General features: G+C 44.9%; 1 protein-coding gene across 1 annotated transcript in view; it reads right to left on the reverse strand.

Annotated features, from left to right (window-relative positions):
• The window catches only part of LRRC49 (leucine rich repeat containing 49), an 862,677-nt gene that overhangs the window by 205,324 nt on the left and 638,093 nt on the right, over positions 1-19,260 (reverse strand). The window contains exon 11 of the mRNA XM_085644059.1: positions 527-610. Within this exon, the coding sequence (XP_085500185.1) occupies positions 527-610 (84 nt within the window). The remainder of the gene's footprint in view (positions 1-526; positions 611-19,260) is intronic.

The following is a 19,260-nucleotide window of genomic DNA, read 5'->3' on the forward strand; positions in this document are numbered from 1 at the left end:
GCGGGTGGACTGCCTAGTAGGTGGACTGAAAACCATTAAAAAAGTGGCGGCTTGTCGGGCTCTGTATTCAGTAATGGGGTAAAACACTATTTCCTAAGTAAAAGTGTGAAGAACTCCTTAGATAGTGTGAGTGGCATTGTTGTATGCTGTGATTTAGATGAGTACTAACGGGCCATCAGTTCTATCTCATCGCTATAGTTTGGAAGACTTTGAGTAAGCAATGATAAATGGTGTTGCTGCAAAAGGATCAGTAAACAGACAATATATGACTTTTACAAGTACTTGGGTTCCTTTTAATACATTTTTTCTTTCAGTCCGTTCAGAAACTTTGGACAATAATTTCCGAACATTGCTAACTTAAAAAACACTGGTATGAAGTCTCACAGGGAGTTCTTGTCAGGCTATTTTAAAAGCAATGGGAAACAGAAGTAGTTTTCCATTCCTTTTGAACAATGTCAAAGCCATTAGAATTAGGTAACAACGTTCAATTAATTCAAAGTGCACAACAAGAAAATGTAATAAATACCTTCATTAATGCCAACTTATGACTTTCGCGCTTCTTCTCTTCCTCTTTTCTTGCCACGACTGATGCTGTGCGCCTTTCTTCTTCCTAGAAAAGGTTTGTAATTGAAATAATGTAACCAATTTAAAAAATCCATATCTATGTCTAAGGTATATTCTAGTCTGCAGTTCATGCAAAGAATCAATTAAAAGCTCTTGATTGATTTATGTCCGTCCTCGGGGAATCCTCTTGTCTGAATTTAAACATTCCTTGAACAGAAGCCAAGAGAAAAGACAAGGATGCAAGTTTACAGGAAATTGTGGTTAGTCTGGATGTTTTTATTAAACATAGTTGTAAAGGGTTACCTTTAGGAAATCTTCAGCCACAAATGCAGAAAGAGCTCTGACATCAGCCAGACATATCTAATTACTTTAAAGTCCTTGGAGGTCTGGAGGGGGTATATGTAACATCTCAAATCTAAGCAGTTCCAGTAACTGATTTTCAACTGGGAAAGAAAATTACTCTTGCGCAATGTTGTGACCGACTTAGCTGATGCAGATCATGCTATAATTTGCCAAACAATGACACCATAATAATCTTTTTAAAATTAAGTAGTGAAGATGCTCATATTTCTTTTATTATGGCTTCACTCCGAATAGCTCATAAGGAAACAAAACAAAAGCATTTGCCTTCCCAATATGAAGTTTTAAATGGACTACTGGCACCTGTAAACATGTACATTTTTAGGATGGCTAGAGACATCTTTAGTTGTCCCCCAGATTTCTTGTCAACGCCACTACAAAGAAAAGAGCTTTGGGTCAGGCTGCCTTAAACATTTGGTTGCTATTGGATTAGCCCTTTTACACACTGGTTGTTTTGAAATATCATGAGCAGCAATGGCATTTCAGAGATATGTGCATTTTCTTTGTTGGCCTTCCTGGCAGGGCATATAGCAGTCCGCTTGAGGCTTCACGTCTAAGAAGACCCCGCTCATGCTCGCAGTGTCAAGAGGGACTGGGCAAAGCGGTCTACCACAAAATGCTGCCCCATCTCTTACCTGCTACTGATATTGCCACTGCCAGCACGGTTAGACAGTTTGTGAGAGGGAGCAGCACTTGTGAAGGGATGCCTGCTGTGCACTTCTTTTTCAAAGGCTTAGCTGCTGAACCACATGGAAATCCCCTCACCTAACATGGTGGTCATGTCAACAGTAAGTAAACAACAAAAGAGTGCAGACAAAGAAGAAAAAGAAAAAAAGAAGAAAAAGAATCACTCTTGTAAGTAAAAAGAACCCTCACTCACCAACCTAGTTGGTGACATGCTTCATCATTGGGTCCCCACCAGAGAGGCCAAATGCCTCCCTGGTGTGCTACAACGCCTGGTTACAGCGGAGCAAGTATTTTGTATAATCCAAGTGTGAGTAGAGCGAAATGTGATTTAAAAAAGTGACCAGTTCAACCCAAACCACTTTATTCACGGTGGACTGGGCACTATTAAAAACAAGCATTTGCAATGCAATAGGTCTCGCATTTACGCGAGTTTGAGCTATTGGCATTGTAAATAACAATGCCTTTTATTTATGTTTTAAAAACAGAAACAAAAATAAAAGGCATTGTCATTTACAATGTCAATAGCTCAAACTCACGTAAATGCGAGACCTATTGCATTGCAAATGCTTGTTTTAGTTAGGGGTTAGGGTGTTAGGCCTAAGGGCAATGGGGGGTTCGGGGTAGTTATAGGGACAGCGTGGGGTGTGAGGGGGTTGGGTAGTGTATTTAAAGGAGCAGAGTTTTAGGCCTCAGGGCAGGGGAATGGGTAGTTGAGGTTGTTTTTAGGGCTTAGGGGCTAGCGGAGTCGTTTTTAGGGCTTAGGGGTGGGCGGGGTAGTTTTTAGGGCTATGGGAGGTCGGCATAGGTTTTTAAATTAGGGGTTAAGGTTTTAGGCCTGAGGGCAGTGGAAGGGGTTGGTGTAGTTTTAGGGACAGCGCGGTGAGTAGGAGGGGATCGGAGGAAGGTTTTGGGCCTCAGGACAGGGGGGCAGGTAGGGAGTTTGTAGGGCGGGGGAGGGGTTCAGAGAAGTGGCGACTTTAGCCACACATACCCCTTTACCATTCATGGCTTTACCATGAAATTGTGTGATAAAGGCATGCATGGTAAAGGAATGTGTCTTTAGGACGTATTTGGGGTTCGAGCTGCGTTGTAGAGGCACATGTGATTAAGCCATGCGTGCCTCTATCATACAATCTCTGCAGCACACATAGCAAGAGGAATACATCTCTCCCAATGGTTTTTGTGCAGGAAGGTGCCCCTCCCTGCTCAAAAACAATCCTGCCTGCAATGGAGGCACCCTGGTGCAAGGGTGCTTAGGTTGGAACTAGGCAACAAATTAATCAGCGCAGGGGTAAAGAACAGGAATGCACCTTGTTTCATAAATACGGTGCATTCCACCCGTTTCACATTGGCGTAGGACAGCGCAGCAAGAAAACTTGATGTGCTGCCCTACGCCAATTCCTCGTAAATGAGGCCCATTGTTCGGGGGGGGGGGGCGGGGGGGAAATAAACACAAGCATTGAAAATGCAATAGGTCTCGCCTTCGTTTATGTTAAAGCAAGTGTAGAGAGTGGTAATGAGAGAGGTGGAGAGGTAGAGAGTAGTAGTATAGAGTGAGTATTTGAGAGTGAGTAGTAGAGATTGAGTATTAGAGTAGCAGAAAGTGAGTATTAGAGTAATAGAGAGTGGATAGTAGAAATTGAATTGCAGAGAGTATTAGAGAGTTAGTAGAGAGTAGGAGAGAGTGAGTAATAGAGAGTGAGTAGTACAGTGGATAGCATAGAGTAATAGTGATTGAGTAGTAGAAAGTGAGTAGTAGTTAGTAGTAGAGTGAGTAGTAGAGAATGAGTAGTAGAAAGTAGAGAGTGAGTAGTAGAGAGTGAGTAGATAGCAGTAGAGGGTGGTTGAGAGTGATTAGAGAGTAGTAGAGAAGTAGAGTGAGTAGTAGAGAGTAGTATAGAGTGAGTATTAGAGAGTGATTAGTAGTGATTGAGTAGTAGAGAGTAGTAGAGTGAGTTGCATAGAATGAGTAGTATAGATGAGTAAAGAGTGAGTAGAGGGTAGAGAGTAGTTGAGGTGAGTAGTAGAGGTGAGTAGTAGAGAGTCTGTAGTAGAGTGAGTAGTAGAGTAAAGAGTAGAGAATAGAGAGTAGAGAATAGAGAGTAGTAGAGAGTGAGTAGTAGAGAGTGAGTAGTAGAGAGTGAGTAGTAGAGAGTGAGTAGTAGAGAGTGACTAGTAGGGAGTAAAGAGTGAGTAGTATAGAGTATTAGAGAGTGAGTAGTAGAGAATGAGTTTTAGAGAGTAGTGTGTGTAGTAGAGAGTAGTAGAGAGCGAGTAGTATTGAATGAGTAGCAATTAATAACAGCAAGCTGCGTACTGAAAGCGGCATTTTAATATAAGAACAGCGTAGTGACACCTTCAAAGCTTCCGTTGCTCTAACTGCAAGCTGCGTACTGAAAGCGGCATTTTAATATAATAACAGCGTAGTGACACCTTCAAAGCTTCCGTTGCTCTAACTGCAAGCTGCGTACTGAAAGCGGCAATTTAATATAAGAACAGCGTAGTGACACCTTCAAAGCTTCCGTTGCAAGCATTACCTTTAGCTGCGCACTGAAAGCGGTATTATAATAAGAAGGAACGGCAATTAATAAAAGCTCAAACACTCATCTGGATCCCTTAAGCAAGACGTGGTGCCACTGCACCTGCTGTACGTGTGACTGCACTTTGGTACGGCTGACTTTAGAGCAGTCTGTGGCCGCTGTGCTGCTGCTAGGCCATCGCTCAAGCAAGACGCGGTGACACTGCACCTGCTGCACGTCAGACTGCACTTTGGTACGGCTGACTTTAGAGCAGTCTGTGGCCGCTGTGCTGCTGCTAGGCCATCGCTCAAGCAAGACGCGGTGCCACTGCACCTGCTGCACATCTGACTGCACTCTGATAGGGCTGAAAGCGGATTGTAAAATAAGAAGGAACGGCAATTAATAACGGCAAGCTGCGTACTGAAAGCGGCATTTTTAAATAAGAAAGAGTTTTAAAGGAAGAAGGAACGGCAATTAACAGCAAGCTGCGTACTGAAAGCGGCATTTTAATATAAGAACAGCGTAGTGACACTTCAAAGTTTCCGTTGCCAAAACAGCAAGCTGCGCACTGAAAGCTGCATTTTAATAGAAGAACAGCGTAGTGACACCTTCAAAGCTTCCGTTGCAAGCATTACCTTTAGCTGCGCACTGAAAGCGGTATTATAATAAGAAGGAACGGCAATTAATAAAAGCTCAAACACTCATCTGGATCCCTTAAGCAAGACGTGGTGCCACTGCACCTGCTGTACGTGTGACTGCACTTTGGTACGGCTGACTTTAGAGCAGTCTGTGGCCGCTGTGCTGCTGCTAGGCCATCGCTCAAGCAAGACGCGGTGACACTGCACCTGCTGCACGTCTGACTGCACTTTGGTACGGCTGACTTTAGAGCAGTCTGTGGCCGCTGTGCTGCTGCTAGGCCATCGCTCAAGCAAGACTCGGTGTCACTGCACCTGCTGCACATCTGACTGCACTCTGATAGGGCTGAAAGCGGATTGTAAAATAAGAAGGAACGGCAATTAATAACGGCAAGCTGCGTACTGAAAGCGGCATTTTTAAATAAGAAAGAATTTTAAAGGAAGAAGGAACGGCAATTAACAGCAAGCTGCGTACTGAAAGCGGCATTTTAATATAAGAACAGCGTAGTGACACCTTCAAAGTTTCCGTTGCCAAAACAGCAAGCTGCGCACTGACAGCTGCATTTTAATAGAAGAACAGCGTAGTGACACCTTCAAAGCTTCCGTTGCTCTAACTGCAAGCTGCGTACTGAAAGCGGCATTTTAATATAAGAACAGCGTAGTGACTTCAAAGCTTCCGTTGCTAGGACACCAAAATAAACAAGAAGGGCTGGCCACTGCACCTGCTGCACATCTGACTGCACTCTGATAGGGCTGAAAGCGGATTGTAAAATAAGAAGGAACGGCAATTAATAATGGCAAGCTGCGTACTGAAAGCGGCATTTTTAAATAAGAAAGAATTTTAAAGGAAGAAGGAACGGCAATTAACAGCAAGCTGCGTACTGAAAGCGGCATTTTAATATAAGAACAGCGTAGTGACACCTTCAAAGTTTCCGTTGCCAAAACAGCAAGCTGCGCACTGAAAGCTGCATTTTAATAGAAGAACAGCGTAGTGACACCTTCAAAGCTTCCGTTGCTCTAACTGCAAGCTGCGTACTGAAAGCGGCATTTTAATATAAGAACAGCGTAGTGACTTCAAAGCTTCCGTTGCTAGGACACCAAAATAAACAAGAAGGGCTGGGCGAGAAGGGAGGGGGGAATGCCAGCAACAGAGGAGCCCGCGAAAGTGAAAGTGATCGGATTACGATCGCTACGGATTTAAGACACATGGCGCTGCGCGCGTGCACGTTCACGTGCACTGTAGCTTTAGGCCACGGCAGCACTTTGAAAAGCCCAGATATAAAATGTCTCTTCGAGCCTTTGGCTCGCGAGACCTAACAATGTGGTGGATTTTTAAAGCGTCTGGCTAAATTGACCAGACACATCCATAGTGCAATTAAGAAAAATTATGGTCAACATGTTTCTGCCTCTGTTCGCGAGGCTTTCGTCAGGACCAAACAGTCGAAAGCACCACGGCGGTATGTACTCACTAAGGTGCCCCCTAACCTGTGCTGTCAGAAAACAGTGAAAGACTTACGGTTTGTAGTCAGACCTTCAACATTTTTGAAAGCCACGTGTATCTGTAATCAAGGAAAGAAAAACAAATACACAGAAACAAATCATACAGACGAACATATATTTTACTGACTGTACTCGAAAAATCACAGGAGTGATCAGGCTCAGACCTTATTGTAAGGTTTGGTGCTCTTTAGTGTACCACTTAAACTGATAACCCACCTAATTGGGGGTAAGGGGAACCAGGCACCATGTGATTCTATTATTTTTCATGAGGTCTTGCCTAGCGCAGCACACATGCGCTGCCCTAGGAGAGGGCCTCTTGGAATCACTCCAGACTTCCAAGAGACTTCTCCATGTGGGTCGGCCTCCTCCCACACATTCCATTGGCCTTGGCATGTAGCTTTCATTAATGAAAGCACGCAAATGGCCAAAGACGGGTGCATGTCCCGCCTTTCCTGTAAATTTTCACTTCCATGGCCTAGGGGTCTCGGGAGTAAGCAGCAGCACGCATTGTGCCAGCTGCATTCCTCCCTTATCCTTATCTTGGCTCATGTTACTAATTAAACAAAGCCCGGCTTTCACGGCCGCGCTGGATTAAACTTTGTTTTTCTCCCTCTTTGATGCTTATTTTTTTCAAAGGGACCTTTTGAACTGGCAGGAGCTTTAAGCATCAAGAGCCAAAATAGCATGTGAACATATATGTGATTTCGTGCCCGCGCTTGTTTTGTGCTTTTTTTTTAAAATCCGAGAAGCCATAATGATTTTTATACGAGTTGGCTTTTAGTTCCAGTGACTCGTTACTTAAGCGAAGATGAAAGTCCCTCATTCATCCCCAGTGCAAATAAGATGCATTTTTCTAAAAACGAATTTAGCAATTATTTACTTTCCACTAGAAAGAAATAAAAAGTCTGAAAGTACTTTTAGCCCGAGGCGACCAGATGCCCCAGTCTGTGCAGGCCAGGCTCAGTTTGCGATAATGGGCCTTGCTGTTGGCGGCTGCAAGTGTCGCAGTCGGGCAGGGCTGCTGGCCTCTGCGTGCTAAGGACTTCTCACCAGCATCCCAGGCTGGGGGCCTGCTCGCTTCCGGATCTCCTAACATCTGCCGCCATTAGACCCTGGGAAGAGGCGGGCACTGGGCCCAGCCTCTTTCTGTAGCACCTAGCAAGGAGATGCAGGTCACACATCTGGTCAAAGGACAGCAACAGTCGGAGCGAGCCGTCACTGACAACCAGAGGACGGCGTTCATGCAGTCCAGGGGTTCCTCTTACAAAGCTATGCATGCTGGGACTTGTAGACTTATACCTATCATTGACAAACTGGAACTCACTAGCTACCTAACCTGCTCCGCCTCCCATCTTCCTTCTGGTGTACACTCCCACATCGCCTTACTTCTTTGAGATCTTTCCCTTTCTTCTTCTTCTGGAAAAGTATATTTTCACACAACCTTTTCTAACCGCCCACTTCTTAATTTCTACTCTATTAACCCATCCCTTTTTTTTTTAATTTTTTTTTTTTGAAACCGTTTATTGCAATCTCAAGAAAATACAAGTATGGGCCTACAACCTTCCGGCCGGCCGCTAGAATGACAGGAGCATATGACATACATACAAAAACACTGGGCGGTGCAGAGAAGCAGAATCAGGAGGTATCAACGTCGTGGGCCACATCACTCTGACCCCACAATACGGTTTCATTTTATACACACAACACAAAAAACCGCACCCGCAAGGCAACCCGCAATCGAAAGTAACAGCACGTGCTTCCCGAGTGGGGGACCCCAGCCATCCACAGGAGTCTAAAGAGGGGAAGGGGAACAGATCGAGGACTGGGGGAACTCCGTGCGCGGGGCTATGGAAAGGAGTCAACTAAGGGGACGGGGCTGGTGAGGCCGCAGGCAGCAATGGTGGCGCGCAGATACCCCCGCGGTAGGCGTTCCAGGGGCCCCATACTTTCACCCATGCCCCAGGCTTACCCCTCGCCAACCCATCCCCTTTTTTAATTACATTTTCGCCCACCTTTAATCCCATTCGGAGTGTAGATGAATCGTGTATCGTGAAAAAGTTCACCACGCTCCGGAATGGACTGAGTCCCCCAGCGTGTTTTTTTTTCTCTTCTTTTTACTGATTCTCGCTAAAATCTTCCTAGCATGCTTTCTTCCTTCAAGAAGTGGCGCCTTAAAATAAATCATACATGAGCAGAGAACAAAGTAGATATAAGTGCCTCTCCTAACACACGAAGATGTCTCTTTCATTTCATCCGAAGTGTTTTACGAGCTATCGCTTGCTGCTGGATTTAAATGAAAAGCAATTTCAGCGGTAAAATGACCTGAGAACGGCTCATTGTAATTTCTTACCCCTCCAAGCCCTCTTCATTTTAAAATGGGCCCCTCTTTCTTATCCATCCATTTTGTTAATATTCCTCCGCTTATCAAGATTGCATTTTATTTTATTAAAAACGTCTGAAGCTCCTACTGCCAGCTTAAAGCAAGTTTCCTAGCTCTAGCTAGCCCATAAAATACCAATGAGTGATACCAAAACGCAACAGTATTCCCCCAAAAACTACTGTTTTATCTTGCCACTGCTCCTTCTCTACTGTTGACGTACTTCCTGTTGCACATCAGTCATATCTTGTATTTAGCACCATCATCGGAAAGCTGCAACGCTACATACTTATAAGGTCCCAAAGGCGAGACCTATTGGCTATGCTTGTTTTTGATGGCTGATGCCTGTAGTGTTATGCGTGCGCAACATGAAGGGCGTACCACCCCTGGGGGATAACATGTGGGGCCCCGTTATTAAGAGAGAGTTGGTGGGTGGATCCGTGTGACATGAACCAAAGTTCATAGACACAGCCCAGTAAACCATGTGAGAATGCCAAGTGCATATTTGGTGACGAGGGTTCTTGGGCGGCACACCCAAATACTGCATGTCAGTCTGTACACCCAAATACTGCATGGCAGTCCGTACACCCTGCAACCCAACGGTCGAGAGGTGACTGCCCGCCCACATGCAGCCAGCATTCATTGGCTGACTCTGCGAGCTTGGGCGTAGTGCTTTCAGCATTGAAGAGGCGTCCCTGCAGTGGCCCGATGAAAAGGGAAGAAGTGAGGAGTGTGGCGTCAGCCACGACGCCCTGGGCTGGTGAGTCAAGCAGAGTGCAGCCCAATGAGTAAACTGCTCAGCTACAGAATAGGCGGGGCGGTGTCTCAGTCGCCAGAGGGCACGTTTTGCACAAGATTGTGCAGACACGGTTGAAAGGCTGGCCAGAAATAGCCAGAGCAGGACCCCAACCTCCCCATAGACAACCACCACCCGTCTGGAGGGCCGAGGACAACAAAACTTAAAACCAAGTGAAAAACAGAAACCAGCACAGAAAGGATGGCTAACAAAAGTCTTGGGTGAAGACAACTCAAAGACGCCCTGGCTCACCTCTGCAGACAGTAAAGCGCCCAGACAAGACAATGATGCAAAACGAAAGTCAGATCTGATGAGGACAGCCGGGCCCCAGGTGAAACACCCAAAAAGGAAAAAGATATTAAGGCAGCCAAGTAACAGTGCTAAGACGCTGAGAGGCATGAACTGTCAGAACCCTTCCTCCTACTATTAAAACCACTGTGGCAAGTGAATAACTGGAGCCCTAAAAAAATCTTACTCAGCCCGACACCAGCAGAAGTATCAGGGGTTTGGCAGGTCAGAGAAGCTAGAGACTCAGTATAGGCTACAGTGAAGAGGACCATTCCAGTAATTAGGCCTTTTTTCATATTGGGGCCCCTGTGGGCATAAGCACCTCAAGTGGAAGCCGTGGGTTGAGAGGCTGGGGATGTATTTTGCCACCACTGTAGTGGAGGGAAACCAGAAGCAACCGTGCTGCGTCTGGCAGGAGAAAGAGGGGCATGCATATGCCCTCTCTTCCCAGGTGGTGGTAGACTGACAGTAGTGGAAGCAATAAGTCTATAGTCAGGGTATCCCTGTATTCTAAGAAGGGTGGGCTACTAGCCCTCCTCCTGATCAAGTCTGTGCAGTCTGCCATGCCTGTGGTCCAGTTCCCTTTGTCTAGCTAATGAGTGTTTGAGACCCTGTGGGTGTACTGGGGAAGGATAGTGAGTTGAGCCATTGTGTATGATGTGAGCTGTTCTGCTGGACTTTCCAACTTCCCTTTTTCCCTCTCTATTCCTTTGAGAATCCTGGTGGGCTGGGGGTAGACACTTGCTCCTATCTGCATTGAGCCACACTAACTCTGCTAGGAGGAACTCTTTTGGTTGGGTGATGGTCATGCACCCCCTGGTCTGGAGTTAATAAAAAAATTCTCTCTGGAGAAAAGCCTGAGATAGTACGAGGCAAGACAATAGCCATCCTATGCATGCTTTGAACTCTCAGTGAACTTGCCACAAATGTGCCTCAGGATTGGAGGGACACCTTGGATTTAAAAGTAGCAGATCCTCTGATTAGATCAGCCTATCAATCAGAGGGCATAAAAAGTGTGGCCTTAGCGGTCAGTTGTGGTTCAAGACTGGTCTACGATTCTCAAGAGGTGACCCTACAAGGGGTTCGTCTGAGGAAACCTTTTACGGCCCAGGGTGTAAAGTCAAGATAAGAGGCTTGCTCACTGCGTCTCTGCACACCCCTGGATGGGGGTTAACTTGATGAAGTTTTCTCTGTGACGTATGGATTATGCTAAAAGGAGCAGTCACGGCCTGTGCAGGTAGGTGCAGGGGGGCCGGGTGTGGGAGATTTCGACAGACGACGAGGGGAAATTAATTATTTATGTAATTTTCCCTCGTGGTCGTCTGTTGAATCCCTCCCCAACTGGGCCCACCACTCTTACCTGCACGGGCCGCTCCTGAAAAGGAGTTTGACAAAAAGCAGCAGTATCGGCCAGAGTACCAGCTATTCCTGTGAGGCTTGTGAAGTTGGTGCTCTGAACAAGGAAACTGCAGACAGCTGCTCAAGATAAGGAAGCTTGCAGCACATCAAAGGAGGCAGAGGGAAGCTGGCGAAGGGTGTCCAGTGCTACAACCTTTCTTTTTGTGACATTTGGGGGTATCAGTGTGTACTGGCATTCTAGCCAGTCACTACCCTCCTACAGCTAACCAGTGGCTACCGGTCCAGTGGGACTACAGTAAACTGTGCTAAGACATCAGGCACCTGTAATTAGATCCCTGACATCACTAGAGCGGTGTCCTCTCTAAGGACGTGAGGGAACTTCTGTTTCTTTAGGTGGGAGGTTATGAGGCTGACCAATAACATTTGACTTCACATCACATGCTGAAACTATACCATTTCAATACAAGGAATGGTATAATAATTCTACTGAATGAGAGCACCCCCTGCACAATATGGTCTGTAATATGCAATGCTAAATGTGTATCCACATGTTAACTGTGTTTTTATAGTGCTTAGTGTCTAGGCACTAATACTGTTTGGGGTCAGAACTCTGGCCCAGAGGGTTGTAGAGACATCTGTTTTTCACTGTTTATCCTAGTTTTATGTGTAGTATATTTCTCTTGTGTGTATTAAAATAAAATACTTTTCTTTTATAAAAAGTAAATCACTGACTGGACATTGATTTTATTCACTGGTAGTACGGAGTGCACTGTATTCTGAATGTCTAACCCCACCTCACCTCCTTGAGTAAGCCTTGAACTGCTCTGTCTCGTTACCCTGACAGAGTCAAGTGCTGGAGAGGAGTGCTTGGTTATCTAGTTTTGGGTCCACTAGTACTGAGGCACCAGGACAACAGTGGGGAACACTCCAGTTGATGCGATTGGATCACAGTAGCCCCTGAGTGCCCTGGTGCCCAGCAAGCCGGGTCTACATTATTATGGAAGCTATTTATTAAAATCCAACGCACTGTCTATGAGGTTCTGTTCCTAGGTCTGGCCCCATTAACCTACTGTAATCTTGAAGATGACAACATTATATTCATTGTAATAATACATGCAGACTGGACTTTGAGTCAGCATCCTTCAGCTATTGTTCTTTTGTGGTGTCATTCACAGTACAGCCATTGTACTGCAAATAAGGGTAGCACCATTGAGCTGCTGATTTGCAGGCAATGTCAGTCACATCTTGAAACCACCCATAGAGCAGCCAATCGGTGTTTGTTTGTTTGTTTGAACCTTAAAAGCAGAGGTACAAGAAAAATAAATATCAAAGCGCATATATATACATAATCATTAACAAACAAATGTTTAAATTTAACCAATCGGTGTTTGATTTCTCATGCTGTGCGAGTGACTTCATTTTGCATATTGACAAAATGTGTCTGAATGGGGAATAGTGTGCATGAAGAAATACCTCTGTAATAATTACACAGAAGCCCTCCAACAAGTTCTGGTGGGCAGTGCAGATTATATGGACACTTCATGGCAGTGCCTCACTGTACAGAAATTCACGAACAGCTTTAAGAAGGTTGGAGTGGTTACTGAGACACAGAACTGCATGAGGGCATGCGGTGTGTACTAGGATCACTGCTTGTGCATCCTAGAGTATCTTCTTTTCTCCATTTTATACATGTCTCTCAGTGGCAGTATCAGCGTTTGCTCTCTGACTAGGGTCTCCATCAGTAGCCATTGACAATTATTTATCTTGCCACTCATTTGTCAGCAGCCTCACCTTTCTATCAATTTCACTGGCAGTGAAAGCTTTATTCACGGATCGCCATCAGATTCTTAGTGTAGAACACGGCACAATTCTCAGCCCTCATTTTCTTTTACAGTTGATCCTGACCCTAGAAACCCTTGTCCCTCAGTGCCTGTTTCAGTGTTTACTTGTTGCCTATCATTTCCGCCAGCGCCAATGTCAATTACTTACAACAGCTCCCTCACCTCTTACTGGCTAAAAGTACCGCCCTTCTGCTGGTTTCACTTACGAAAATCATAAGGTGTGCTAGTAGTTGCTCTCCAAGATGGACACTACATTTCTCATGAACAAAACACTGCACCACCCTGTGTTTTATTTTTCATTCACTTTATTTACTCTTACCTTTCTTCTGGAGAAGGCTGTCACCACCATGATAGAAGAGGCTTAAATTATACGGTGACTGTGCATATTAGATCTGTCAGCCTTAGGGTGGCCTTCCTCCAACCTTTTTGCCTTCCTCCTTCATTTTTATTGTCCTTGGTTTTGCTGGACATAGGAATCTGTGCACTTTACTACTGCCAACCAGTGCTAATGAGCTTGTGCTCGCTCCTCTAAACATGGTAACACTGGTTTATATAAAATATTTTATATTCACTTATAAGTCGACAGTGCCTGTAAATTAAAGGCTACTGCTGGGCCTGCAGCACTGATTGCGTTAACCAATTAAGTAGCCCTTTAAACATGTCTCAGGCCTGTCAATGCAGCTTGTGTGTGCACAGTTGTAACTGCCAATTCACCCTGGCACAATAAAACTTTTACCAAGCCCAAAACTTCACCAAGCCCTGAACAAGCCAGAAGGCAGGGTGCAATACATTTAAAAAGTAGGACATGTACTTTTAAAGTTTACATGTCCTGATAATCTAAAACTCTTACATTTGTTTTTAACCACTGCAAGGTCCATCTCTCTGGAGTTGCCTTATTTCATTTTATAAGTGTAGATTCTAAATGGGAAGAGATAACCAGTTCATGTTTGGTTTCCCTGAAATCACAATTTAAAATTCTAACTTATGGTGAAGTCGGATTTTAAAATGTAGTTCTGAAAATGTCACTTTTATAAAGGTGGCATTTTCTTGCCTTAGCCATTTAGTGCATGTAGCCTGCCACTTGTCACATGACTGGGTGTGGCTGACAGTTGAGCTTTTTTTGTATTCCTCCTACGCAGCCACACACAATAGGGAGCTTAGGAGTGCCTGGATGAGAAAAGAAGGGAGGAGCGGAGCGCAGACCCAGTTACACCTGAATAGACTATGCCCTGCCTCCACACAAAGAGCTGCATACAACCTGTAGTTAGTCTGGAGCCAGGGCAAGGAAGGCAGGACACCTGAAGACTTTAAAGGGAAAACTCTAGAAGCTTCTCCCACACTTCAAAGGCATAACAGGCTATAAATACTGGATCTCAGACACCAACTCTTCAGTACACTTCTGGACCTGTGGATACTCTGCCAGGAGAAAGGACTGCTGTACTTTTACAAGGACTGCCATCAGGTCTTGAGATTTTTCCAAAACTGTACTTCTGATGGCTCTGATCTCAGTTCCTAGGGCACAGAATTCCATAGTTTGGCTGCCAGGAGTCTAAAGGAGCTGCCCCCCAGGTGCATTCTACTCACCCTTGGGACCACAGTCAGCACTGCCCCATGAGACCTAAGGTGTCTTGAAAAAGTGTAGGATTGAATCAGAGGAAACAAATATCTTGGGCCCCTATGACTGAGTATAGGATGCACAAAACAGAGTGTTTCAAAGAGACTCTGTACCTGATAGGGAGGCCATGAAGTTCAGCAAATCCGTACTTATGGAGGACTGTTTTGGAATTCTTAGAAGCCGAGCTGCAGCATTTTGTACCCGCTGAAGCATGCCTAGCCTGCCTTCTGAGACCCCAGAGTAGAGTACAGTACAGTAATCTAAGCAAGATACCATTAAGGCCAGAACAACCGTTTTCTTAGCTGATTCTGGTAGGTGTCCCAGAATCTTTCGTACCCTCTTTGACACACCAAAGCATGTACTGACCATAGCCGAGATCCGTTTATCAAAGGATAGCACTGCATCAAAGGTGACACCCAGGTTTTTAACTTTAGGGTTAGGGACTGGAGAGGGCCTCAGTTCACAAAGCAGAAGACCATATCGAGGGCTGTTTCCCGATCACCAGGACCTCTTTCATATATGCATTCAATCTAAGACAGCTGGTGTCCATCCACGCCGCAAGGTCCACCAGACCGGACTTAACATTTTAGGCAGCCCTCCCGCCATCTTGTGCCAGTGTGAAGATCAGCTGAGTACTGTCAGCATAAGACACGATCCTCACACCGTGGCATTCATTCACGTCCGCCAAGGGACGGAGATTAACGTTAAACAGGGTCGGCTTAAGAACGGCCCCTGTGGCACACTTTGTTTTAAGGGGATCATTTCCGAGGTGTGCGCCTTCTGAAACACCTGGAACGAACGGTTGTGCAAGAAGTCCGCAAAGCATTCCAAGGCTCTTCCCCCTATACCCAGCAGCCACAGCCATTCTAGAAGCAGACAGTGTGATACAGTGTCAAATGCCGCGCTTAAATCTAACAAGGCTAATGCAGCCATCTTACCTCCGTCAGCCAACATACGTAGCGTCTCTGTGGCTAATGGGAGGGCGAATTCTGTGCTGTACTGCGGCCTAAAACCAGATTGCGTCTCATGAAGGATTTCATTTTCATCAATGAACTTCATTAGTTGTGAATTTACATGTTTTTCTGAGATTTTAGCAAAAAAGGGAAGCATCAACATTGGTCGAAAGTTCTCGGGCTTGGAAGGATCTAACAAGGGTTTCTTAAGAACAGGAACCACCATTGTGTGTTTCCACTCAGCAGGTAGTTGTCCAGCTCCGAAACATAAGTTAAGCAATGCACATAAGGTTGGAGTGAGAGTCATGAGCCCATGTTTCAAAATGACTGCGGAGGCCAGAACTTGCGGAGAGACTATTTAATTTTCACAGCGAGAGAACAGGTTTCTTATACAGAAATGTTCCTAATACTGAAGGAGCCTTCAAGTAGAGGACAAGGTGATGCTCTAGGAAGAAAGCTATGGTTCCTTGTTTTTTTCTGGGAAAGAGGCACACAAAGAGGATATTTTATCTGAGAAAAAGTGAGCGATCTCATTGCAGTTACTGGGAGTTGGGGCCCTGACCGCTGACATAGAGTCTAATGACATGAGCGATTACACTATTCTAAAGATCCCACAAGAAGAGTTATTCTCCTTGTCTATCTTTAGCGCGACAAATTGGGTCCGAGAGAGTCTGATCTGCCTGTGATACTCCCTAAGCGCATGTAGATCTGTGGCTTTGTCTAAGATGTGATAGCTCTTACGCCATTTACATTCCAGACGCTCGCTTGTTTTTGGCGATTCACAAACACCCGAGGCTAACCACACCTCGGAATGCACAGGAACAGTCTAAATTTCACCCTGTGAGAGTAATTTAAAGATGCAGAGATCTCCACACTCAAAGTCGAACTCTTAGCACCCATAAAAAGGTCTACGGCCTCCGGGAATACCTTTGGGACATCTTGGGAGGCATAAGTAAAGTAATTCTGATTACATAATTACAGGTATGACACATTTATTTTTGTGGGTAGGCCACCACTGTGTTTTTTTTATGAATGTGCTTATTTCATTGTTCATTCACTTTGTATATGTTTAGTTGCAGTCTTTAAAACTGATGTTGTGTTGGTATTGTATGAATATACATATCTTTAGCCTAATTTACAGAACTTGCAATAATGATGACCTTTTGGAGTACTGCATTCTTCGTGCCCTTTGTAGAATGACAATGAATACATGTGTTCTTTCAACACACACTCACATCATGAATAAGTCTTGAATACAAGTAACATTTCCAGAAATAGATGAGGCAAATAGATGAGGCAATTTTACAATTGCAATTTTACTATGTGGATTATAAGTTGCTGTGCATGGAAGAGGAGTGATGGCAACAAGAGGAGGAGTTTGGTGGCTACTGCATCACTGCAGGACAGACTGTGGATAGCAGTGATTGGCCTTGCTGTTCTTCTGTGGTACTAGACTGACCTACTGGGTACTCTGGCACTGCAAGATGGGCTGGTCAGAAAGAGCCAGTGTGTGCGCTGGATATTTGGTCCCATCACAGCCTACAGGACCAAAAACGGCCCACCACACTCGTCCTTTCAAGCTGGTCCATCTCACTGCCTGAGTGCCCAACTGGCCAGACCAACACTGCTCCTCAGTCTTTTTAACCTACAGTGGTTCCGTGCTGTTTTGAACATTTATTCTCTTTGGGCATACAGGTAAAGGGCGGGCATGTCTTCTGACATCTCTACACTATCCAACCATATTGTTGCTGATATCCTACTGGAGGCATTGTTTTGCTCAGGATCAGGGCCTGATGATGGTGGAGTAATGCCATGTAGAGATAGCACCCCAACACACAACTAAGGAATTTGACTCATAATCCCAAACTGCAGCTATACTGTGGTGACATCAGGACCTGCTTTTCCACTCACAGAAGCAATATCAGTCGTGCCTATTTGGAGATCCTCAGGCAGCTTTGTTGCAGGCTGTATCAAATTTTGTGGAGTGCCTGTGTGACACTGATAGCTGGCAACATATTTGAATCATCTCAATTTCAATGTCTTCCTGCTGCAATTTGTTTCTCATACTTTTGGTCTTATGCCTGGGACCCTGCGACCCCTTATGGACTTTAGCATGGTGAGTGGTTGTGTGTGAGTGCATGCTGCTGGATACATACATTTTGCTGGGATTTGTCCCTTGGGCTGCCTTATACATCTAAGGATGCATTGACTTCCTGATCTTTTACATCTTCTTTCATCTAGTTCCACTCCTTGCCCACAAGGAACTTGTGCTGGTTTTAGAGCACTTAGTATCCACTATCACTTGGATGATTATGCTCTAGTCCAGTCTTCATGCTCACTCTGAGCCTGCTGCATTTAGGCTATGACTGTCTTTAACGCTTTGACTGAGTACCATCTAGCCTACTGAGGAACTTCCTATGCTTTCATCTGTTAGAATGTGTCCCTTCTTCAGTACAAAAATCAATCGTACAACAGGCTTTTGTATTTGAGACCTCTATGAAGTGTGTTGCCCTTATCAATACTACTCTATCACATTTTAACCCCGTAACTCATGCATGCTCTCAAGTTGAAAGTGAAGTGTTTTCAAGTGTTGACACAGGAATCTGAATAACATTCGAGTTCCAAACAAAACTCAAGTTTTTAACAGTGTCCTAACATTTGATGGGAGCTCCCAATATAGTTGCCATTTGCGGACAGAGTACGGGGATATGGAAAGAAGTACTTTAGGACCCAAAATAATAACCTCCATTTTGTCCATGTTCAAATTCAGCACACTATTTCCTAGTCAGTATTTAGCATACACTTGATGTGATGTCATTAGATTGATCTTGGGCCATTGATCCGAAGATTAAGTAGCATGTTTTCAGCATAGGAAGTTATTTTGCTTTTTCGTACAGCTGTTTGAGCCCACTTAAAGTGACCTGAAATGCTAAAGGAGAAGGAGAAAGAAAAGAGGGAGATGGATAAAAGAACTCAGGACACAAGACAGAGAAAATGAGGAAGGAGAAATTTGGACAGAGTGGGTGTGCCCCAAGACGTTATTATCTTACTGGGAAGAACAACACTGCTACATAGGTATCGGGTTTTATCCACGTGGCCAACTGGTTGAGAAGGAAGGAAAAAGAGAAATGATTGGGTGGCAGGAGCCTTCAGAAGAGGGAAGCAGGTTATTGTCATGGCCCGGGGAAAAGGTTGTTGTCATGGTTTGAAGTGACACTCAGAAGTATCAAGTGGTGACAGAGTACAAATCATGGTATAGAGTTCAAAACTTACCAAGGCAGATCAGAGAGTGCTGCATGGAGGCAGTAGATAACCAAGCTACTGCACTGTGGCTATAGTCACGCCTCTCATGAGCCTTCCTCGAGCAATTATGTTTAGCTTTGTGCCATGGCTGAAAGGGGATCGTTTGCGAGAGGACAGAAACCATCACGGTTATAGGTATTAAAGTGTTATTAACAGTTTAAGGGTGTTAGACCTGACATCCTTGGCGTGGGTTTTTCCCCTATCTTTTGCCTCTGCTACCTGGATTTTTGATGCTGTGATGGATTTAGTTTTGCTGGTTTAGATGCTTTGGACACTCTGCCACTGCTAATCAGTGCCAGAGTGTAAGTGCTCCCTGTGTAAAATATCGTATTGATTGGATATACCTGATTGGCATATCTGTATCACCATGAAGTCCCTAGTAAAGTGCACTGTGTGTGCCAGGGCTGGTGATGACAGATGCTACTAGTGGGTCTGCAGCGCTGATTGCGCCACCCACCTGTGT

Source organism: Triturus cristatus, chromosome 3_1 (assembly GCF_964204655.1).
Source record: "Triturus cristatus chromosome 3_1, aTriCri1.1, whole genome shotgun sequence".
In the NCBI taxonomy this organism is placed as follows: domain Eukaryota; kingdom Metazoa; phylum Chordata; class Amphibia; order Caudata; family Salamandridae; genus Triturus; species Triturus cristatus.